Source organism: Thalia democratica, chromosome 1 (genome assembly GCF_965202585.1).
Source record: "Thalia democratica chromosome 1, ktThaDemo2.hap1.1, whole genome shotgun sequence".
In the NCBI taxonomy this organism is placed as follows: Eukaryota; Metazoa; Chordata; class Thaliacea; order Salpida; family Salpidae; genus Thalia; species Thalia democratica.
In genome coordinates, this window is record NC_139165.1 from 56,283,207 (window position 1) to 56,291,836 (window position 8,630).

The following is an 8,630-nucleotide window of genomic DNA, read 5'->3' on the forward strand; positions in this document are numbered from 1 at the left end:
GTTTGACACACTCAACATACCAAGTTTTAGAAATAGACAAGACATAAAAAAAAGAAGAGAACGAGTTGCACTAACCATTGAATTTAAGCTAAAAGTTTGTAAAATGGTTATTAACATTATGCTAAAGTCTTTTATAACAGAGCAATAAAGCATAGGCAGGTTAACTTTGTAAGACATTTTGAAAATTGAAGAAAAGTTTAAAGCAGAAAAAGAGGAGCTGAGCTGAGCTTTTATTATTTATTATGCATTGCATAATAAACAGCTGTTATATTATTTCATGGAAAAGTTATTTGTTTTCTATTTATCCTGAAAAATGGGTATCCAGACATGTTTACAGAAAATCTTGCCCAACATGTCCAGATAAGTAAATAATCACTGTACATGTTTTTTCTTGTGTAGTTTTAGCAGTATTTTTCTTAGAATAATTTGGGAGTTTATCAGAAGTTGTTTAATGAGTTGTTTTATTTTATCTAATACTAAAATTTATTATATAATTTTTATCACCATAGAAACTTATACATTCAGGGTTGCCAAAAAACATGAAAAAACTTTGATTTTGATAAATTTGAAAAAAACATTTATTTTTGAACAAAAATCACTAAACAAGCTGGTAATTTAAACTGTTTTAACATGTTAAGTAATGCAATTTCAGTTGGATACTAAAAATCTATCATTAAGATATTTTTTTTTGGTATAATTTTATTGAAAAACACATTTAAAAAAGCTTAAAGTTTTTTATATGATATTTTACTATTTAAGTCAGTTTTTAAAATAAGATTTAATTTTATACTTGAAATAAAGCAGAAAAATTGTTGTTTAAAAAACCTCTAAAAGGTTTAGAAAAACTTTAAAAAAATTCAAAAAAACTTTGGTAACCCTGTGCATTGTAATAAAACTAAAATACAGTTTAACAATATTGTTTTCTACTGAATTTATTTAGTTTCATTGTAGAAAAAAACTGTATTTAAATAAAGTAAGTTTGTATAAAAACTAACTTTAAGATTTTGTTTTTAATTTTTCCTATATGTCTTGAATCTATGAGTTATAATAACATCTTTATGTGATACTTTGAAAGCAATTTTTCATTAGTTTCAATAGACCATATTTACATGTTTAATTTATTTAAATGTAATATAATTAGAAAAACTAAACAATTTTAAGTTAAGTAAGAGTTAAACATAACATTTTCTTTTTATAGTGTTTTGATGATAAACAATTTTCTTTAATGTGTTTTAACAATTTTATTTAAATATATTTTTTAAAGTATACTACAGATTAAATCTAAATAAATAATGCCAGCACAAGTTGATTGCTGCTCAAAATATTTTTTATTTGGATTCAATGTCCTTTTTTGGGTTTGTTTAATTATTATTTTTAGATATTAAACTATTTGTGTATGTTCTAATTGTTAGTTTTCTGATTTAAATTAGTTAAAAAGTTAAACATTAAACTAATAGTTACTAATTTGTTTTAAATTTTGCAGTTGATTGCAATGTTTCTGGTAGGTATTGGAATCTGGGCTTGGTTAGAAAAAGTAATTTTTCTTATAATTTTTAAATTAATAACTTACCATTAGTTCAAAGAAATTTTATTAAAATTTTTAACTTAGATGTAACCAAATTTTTCATTTTTTACCATAACAAACTTTGAATTAAAGTTAATTGGTTAAATAATTAATTTAATAAGATAATTTGTACACTTATAATACTAAAAAAATATATAATATGTAATTTATCATTTTTAAAATGTTTAACTTTAGAAACTTATCCTTTTTTTTAAAGTTTAAGCTAAAATAGTCATTTTTTGTAAGCATTAAGATGTTTTGTTTTTAATTTTAGGGATTTTTTGACGATGTAACCAAAGTTAGTGAGCTTCCATTTGACCCAGTCATAGTAATTAATTTGATTGGAATCACCATGTTTATATTAACTTTTGCTGGCTGTATTGGGTCTTTGCGAGAAAATATATTTCTTCTTAAATGTGTAGGTACAATAATTTATTTTTGATTTTGTTGATCTATTTATATAAATGTTACTAATTTAAACTTTACAAATGTATTTTAATATTATCAATACTTAACAAAGTTCTCTTTTGTAACATAAAACCAAAAAAAAAACAATAATTTTGTTTGAGCATTAAAATACCTAATTACTAACTAGTTACTAGAAAGTAAATATTGTTTTAGTTAGTTCTAACTTTATGCTGCATACTATTTTAAGCTTTTAAGAAACGTAATATACTTTAAGTTTTTCTACTTCTTCTTATTTATTAGACTATGTTTTACTAATGCAAATCTTATATTTAAAATGTACTATATAAGTTATCTGAATTAATTTTTACATTATCTTAACATTAACTATCATTTCTGCTTAAATTTTTTTCTAACATTTTGAAAATATGTTGTGTTTCAATTCTTCATAGCAATAATTTAATACAATAAAATTTATTTATAATTATATCAGTTTTCATTCTGCCTATCAGTCATATTTTTCGCGGAGATCATTGTTGGTATATTGGGTTTTGTGTACAAGGAGTGGTTCACAGATCAATTTGAAACGTTTATTAACAAGACTGTGGTTGATTACAGAGAAGATCCTGATTTACAGAACATTGTTGATTTCGCTCAAGGATATGTTTGTTTATTTCATCATATACCTAATTACAAGGATAAAATAATATTTATTTAAAACTAAACTATTTTTTTTACATTTTAAAATATTCCTCTAAACTTATGTTAAAATCTAAATAACAGTAAAATTTTTATTTTTTTCATAACAAATGCATTTTGTATTTTTAGTTCAAATGTTGTGGGGGAGCAGGTCCTGATGACTGGGACAATAACCCTTACTTTAACTGCACTCACACCGTCTATGTAAATGGTGCTGAGTTCTCGTTGGTGGAAAGTTGTGGTGTACCATTTTCCTGTTGCGTGCAGCAGGAAAGCGAAGGAGAAGGAACTGTTTCTACGATATTAAACACTCAATGCGGATATGGAGTAAGGAGCGATGACTTAACAGTAAGTTGCAAGTTTAATTATTGGCCTTTTTCTTAACGTGTAAGTATCGAATAAACTTAAATTTGTTATGGTTCAAATAAATTGTTACTAATAATTATGTTTTTAGTTGTGTATATTTTACCCATAGTTTTTTTAAAACTAGACATAAATATTATTGTCTAGATTTATATGTTTTTTTTTTTTCATTCAAAAGTCAACGTTTACTAAGAGACTGAAAGTTATAAATGAATAAATTATTATTTATTTGACTAATTTTAAATTAAGTTTGTTCTTATCCAATTTTTATTCACATCATGCTTTCTATAAAAACTTTTACTCTTTTAGATAGTACTAAAATCATCATTGGAAATTGTTGTGTTTCAATTTCTATTGATAAGAATTAAAATGATTAGAGTTTAGTAAACTCTTCTAAAATCTTTGAAAACTTTTTAATTTATATTTGTTAATCTATGACTAATAAACCTTCTGTTTTAGTAGGTTTTGTTGTAATGCGTATTTAGTACTACGTAGTTTGTACTTATAAAGGTGTTTTGTGTTATAAAAGTACCATTTGCAATTTGAGATGAAAAATTACTCATGTTTAAGTTTTTTTTTTTAAAGCGTTTCACTTTTTTATAAAAACCCTTATTAATTATGTTTAAAATAAAATTGAAAAGGAAATTAGTGCTTTTATTTTGGTTGCAAATTTTGCAATACTTATATTTAGCTTATTATGCTGGGTTCTTCATATTTTCAATTTTTTCAATTTTCTCTAGAGTTTAGGTACTTATTAAAACGGAAAATTAAGACCAGATTTATTTAAAATTTTATATTTGTACTTGATTTGCTGTTTTAAAAAATTTAATCACATAAATTTATTGTCAGTATATATATATATATATATAAAATAAGGTTAATGTTTAAGCGTAAACACTTTCAACTGAGCCCACTTGAAGAATTTTGGTAAACAGAAATGCAAAAATTCTACAAAAAAACAAAAAACAGTATGATGTAAGAATTGAATATTGTACATTAAAAAAAAAAGTTAGGTAAAAAAATTGATCTTCCATCTAACTAATCAAACAACTAAAATTCACAAAAACAACAGTTAAGTGACCATAAAGTACTTACAAATTTATAGTATTTTAAGAGGAGCTTTTTCATATGTCGACAAAACGAAATGAATTCACTCCTCTAATTTAAACAACCTTCCTTTTTCAACGCATACATAACGGCTGTTGACTCATTTGCATCTCTGTTTACCAAAATTCTTTTTTATTTTAAATTGAACTAGCTGATGATTAAAGCATTTAGCTTTATGAAACATATATACTACAATTTTTAAAATCGTATTTTTCCAATAAACTATTTAAAAGCCCTTCAAGTATATCTGTAGAAGGTGTTCAAGTTTGATAATCACCTTATTTTGTATCAAATATATATATATATCAATTTATACATCAAAACATTAGTTTATTTAATTAAATTGAAATAAAAGTATATTTTAATCAAAACCTTTAAAAGTTTATAAAATATGAAATGGATTGATAATCAAGTGTAAAATTAGAATTTCAAAGTTAACTAAATTTTAACACTAAAGAAACATTATTGTTAGCTATTGAAAATTGTTAGATATAAAATCATAAATTGATATGAATTTTCAGTAGTAAACAGTAAAAATACAATTAGCATTAAGGCTAATTAGTTACTTAATAAAACTATTATAAAGTGTTTTATATGTAGCTATTTTTTCAATAAATGCGGAAGTACATTTTATTGACAAACATTAGATAATATTTTAAACTGGTACAAAAAATATATATTCTGCTGATTACAAACTTAAATATGAACTTAAGTTATTAATAGTCATTTAACTGTAAGTAATTGAATTTTTTCTATAACATTAAATTGTTGTTGTAACAAGCTGTTTGAACATTTGATTGTTATGATATACAAAAAGTTTTTTAAGATGACTACTTATAAATTAAAAGTTCATGCATAGATCGTTTGATGATAAGTTTCTGTTTGTTTAAGTTTGCAATGTATAATCATTCTCAATAAAAAAAAACAATTTTACAACTTAAAACTTTTTGTTGAACAACACTAAAATTAAATTTATTAAAATTTTGTTTGAAGCTAATTAAATTTAATTGCATAAATTACCTTAGATTAAATTGTGACTCTGAACACCAGAAATAAAAATTTTAACTATGAAGTTTATAATAATTTTAAGTCAAATCTAAGCATTTAATTGTGGAAAATATTTATTATGTTATTTAGACATCTGCTTAATAATAATAATAAACTTCCCACTTATTTGTTTAGATAAAAAGTTTACTGTTTAAATGTGACACTAAACATTATTTTATAAATTTTTAAGTTATAAGTTAAATTAAAAAAAACTTACATTTTATTACTTCTTACGTAAAATTTTAACAAATTTTTAAACACATGAAACTCAAATAAGTTTTTTTTTTAAAGATGTTGTGGTTAATTAAGCTTTTTATTATCATTTTTATCATTATAAATACTTCTAAATTTTGTTTTATAAAAAAATGTTGCTTGTGAAACATCACTAACTAAAACTTAACTATTAAATTACTACTTTGATACAACGGTTTTTCAGTGTGTTATTTACTAACCTTTTTTAATTTAATTATAACTACTTGAATATCTCACGATACTAATCTTAAGTTTAAATATTTATTAAATTTTGTTACTAATTATAGACAATATAGCTCTTCAATATAAATATTTTTAATTATCTTTAACGTTTTTAATACTAAAATAAATTATAGTAACACAAGCCTTGCTAATAAAATAGGTAAACTGTATTAAAAAAAAATAAAAAAAACATTTATTTACTCAATGGTAACATTTTAAATTAATATTAATGTTAATCAATAATGTTTAGATAAGTTTTACTTGTAGAACCAAGAGCTTGTGCAGAAGATTTACACTGATGGATGCATTGAAAGTTTCGAAGGTTGGGTAAAAACCAACTTATACACTGTTGGTGGCGTGCTTATTGGACTTGCTCTTTTACAAGTTTGTTTGAAATTAATTTTTAAATCTCTAAATCTATTAGCTTCTTTACAATAGTAAAAAAAATGATTATGCCCTTTTAAGATTAATAGTTTCTAAAGGAGAGATGTTTTATATGAATTTAAACTTCAATATTTTAAGTTAAATTAATGTTCCTAAAAGTTGATAGAAATGTGTAGTATACAATAATTGTCATATACAGGGTTGCCACTTTACCTGGAATCCGGGAAAAACCTGAAATTTAAGAAATTTTGAAATAAAACCTGGAATTTTTAAGAATTTTAACATTTTCAGTAGTAAAATTTCGGTTTGACTCAAAAAGTTTATCATATAGATAAAAAAATTTTGTCATCACCAAAATTTTTTTATTAAAAAACACATTTTAAGTATCTTTTCAATCTTTTTATACTATTTAACATTGTTTCTTACCTTAATTTTATCTTTAAACTAAAAATAAACCCAAAAATGTGTACTTTTAAAAACCTGGAAAAAATTTTGAAAAAACAAGTGGCAACCCTGCATATAGAAATTTCAATAAAACAACTAAAAATGATACCACGCAATAGTTTTCTATAATAGTATCCTAGTTGTACTTCTAGTGATTTTATACTGAACAAACAGACCAGTGGTTTTGTTAAATTCAATTAAAAGTTGTAAATTTATATAAGCAATTTAAACCAATTCAACAATTTAAATTTTCAATTTAAACCAAATATGTTTTATTCGCAGTTGTTTTTATCACTTTTTTAATAAATACGTTTTATGTGTTTTAGTAATTTGTATGTTTTTTTCAGATAATTCCAATTTGTATCGCTCAAAACGTTGTTTCAGACATCAGTGCAATAAAAGCTAGATGGTAAAATTTTCTTTTACATAGTGTTTTTTTCTTATTTAATTTGTACTTTCAGCTAAAAGATAGTATTTATTATAGTTTCCTTCTTAATACTGATATCATAATGAAAATAATGTGTCTAAATTATCAAACTTCTAACTTCTTTAAATTAAAATATTGTGTAATTATGTTTAGAAATTTCACACTTCTATTTTAGATTTTTTTATTCATTCCTTGATAATTCAAGTTTTAATTGATTCTAAGTTCTTTTAAATGATTTTTGCAACTGATTATTTGTACTTTTTATACTCGTTCGTTTAACTTAGCTGCTTTCAACTTTTAATATTTGAATGATCAAGTTTTATTTTTTTGTGCAGAAGTTTTAATCATTAAATGCCTTCTATTGTAAATTTAGCTTCTTATTTGATAACATGAACTTATTCCAACAGCTATCTAATTTTTAAGTTTTAAATATACCATAAATTCTTAGTTTTCTAAAATTGATAAAATTATTTAGAATAGATTAAAACAATTGCTTATAAATGCATAAATATAATGTTAAACATATATTTATACATAGCGATGTAATTTACAAAACTGAATATTAATTAGATACAGTTTAAGTTTTTAAATTAAAATCCTTAGTGTGTTCGATTTTTTTCTTAAAAATATATTTTTTTACACAACAGCGAGTTTTCTAATAACTAGGTGCAGTTATTTGATTAACATAAATTTTGCATGATGCATGACAAGTATGAGTGACAGTATTTTTGTGTTTGCATGACATTTAAGTTTTTCAAAGGTCAACTGCTCACAAAGCTGGCTTCCACCACACTCACCATCACGGCCATCACAGTGCACAAGCTAGAAGCAGACAAACAGCCCACACATCGCGACAGAGTGGCCCGGCTCGTCAGAGTGGTCGTAGTAGACATCATCGTTCATCGTACAGCTTGGTCGGTTAACTGGTGTTAAAATGTGTGTATGGCTTGAATGTACACTTAAGTCTGTAAAGTGTTCTTATCAGAGTTTTTAGAAGTTCTGTTTTTCTTAGAAGGTTTTATTTTATTCAAAAACCTAGATATTTTCAAAGTTTTAAAACCGTAAAGGTATAAAATAATTATCAATTAAGTTATTTTCAACATATAAAAAAAAGGACTGAAACAAAAATGCTTTATATAAGTAGTTCTTTTTTTATCAAATATTTGAAAATACATATAACAATCAAAAATTTCATAAATTATTTTTTTGTTATTGTTATGTTTAAATTTTAAATGTTTAAAATAAAAACTATAATAAAAAATTCTCAGCTCTATTATGCGCTAGTACTAGCATTTGTTGCTTTTTTTTGACACAATTTATTTTTTGCACGCTTCCTAAGTTTTTCATACCACCAATTAATTGACGTGTACACTTTTTTAAGAAAAGAAATATCTTTTCAACGGTAATCATATTTTTTTGGTTTTTATTTCATTATATTGTAACTTCATTGCAAATGTATCAAATGTTACACTGTTAAATAAATTTGAAAGAAATTAAGTGTTGTGAATGCAATAGGATGATGATACAATAAGATGTTAGTTACTGAAGTAATTAAGCCGACACTGTGTGAGAAATGTTTATTTAGAAGATTAAAAAAAAAATTATAAGTTAGAATTTTATATTTTTAGTTAAATATATAACATGTACGAATATCTTTAAAATTTTTGTAGCAAAATAAATTATTTTTCTTTATTTTTAAACAAGATATCAATCTTT

General features: G+C 23.4%; 1 protein-coding gene across 1 annotated transcript; it reads left to right on the forward strand.

Annotated features, from left to right (window-relative positions):
* The first annotated feature begins 1,261 nt into the window (after positions 1–1,261).
* Positions 1,262–8,357, forward strand: LOC145849606 (tetraspanin-5-like). The gene is made up of 8 exons (XM_082954617.1): positions 1,262–1,355; positions 1,484–1,534; positions 1,839–1,982; positions 2,463–2,633; positions 2,798–3,016; positions 5,927–6,043; positions 6,835–6,896; positions 7,675–8,357. The coding sequence occupies exons 1-8, from the start codon at positions 1,293–1,295 to the stop codon at positions 7,835–7,837; spliced, it is 990 nt and encodes a 329-aa protein (XP_082810743.1). The 5' UTR covers positions 1,262–1,292; the 3' UTR covers positions 7,838–8,357.
* The last annotated feature ends 273 nt before the right edge of the window (positions 8,358–8,630 follow it).

Bases quoted from the DNA above. Each gene is read 5' to 3' on its own strand.
- LOC145849606 (XM_082954617.1), top strand. From the start codon at position 1,293: ATGCCAGCACAAGTTGATTGCTGCTCAAAATATTTTTTATTTGGATTC. The intron at 1,356-1,483 runs GTTTGTTTAATT...TAAATTTTGCAG, and splicing joins GATTCAATGTCCTTTTTTGG to TTGATTGCAATGTTTCTGGT. The intron at 3,017-5,926 runs GTAAGTTGCAAG...TTTTACTTGTAG, and splicing joins TAAGGAGCGATGACTTAACA to AACCAAGAGCTTGTGCAGAA.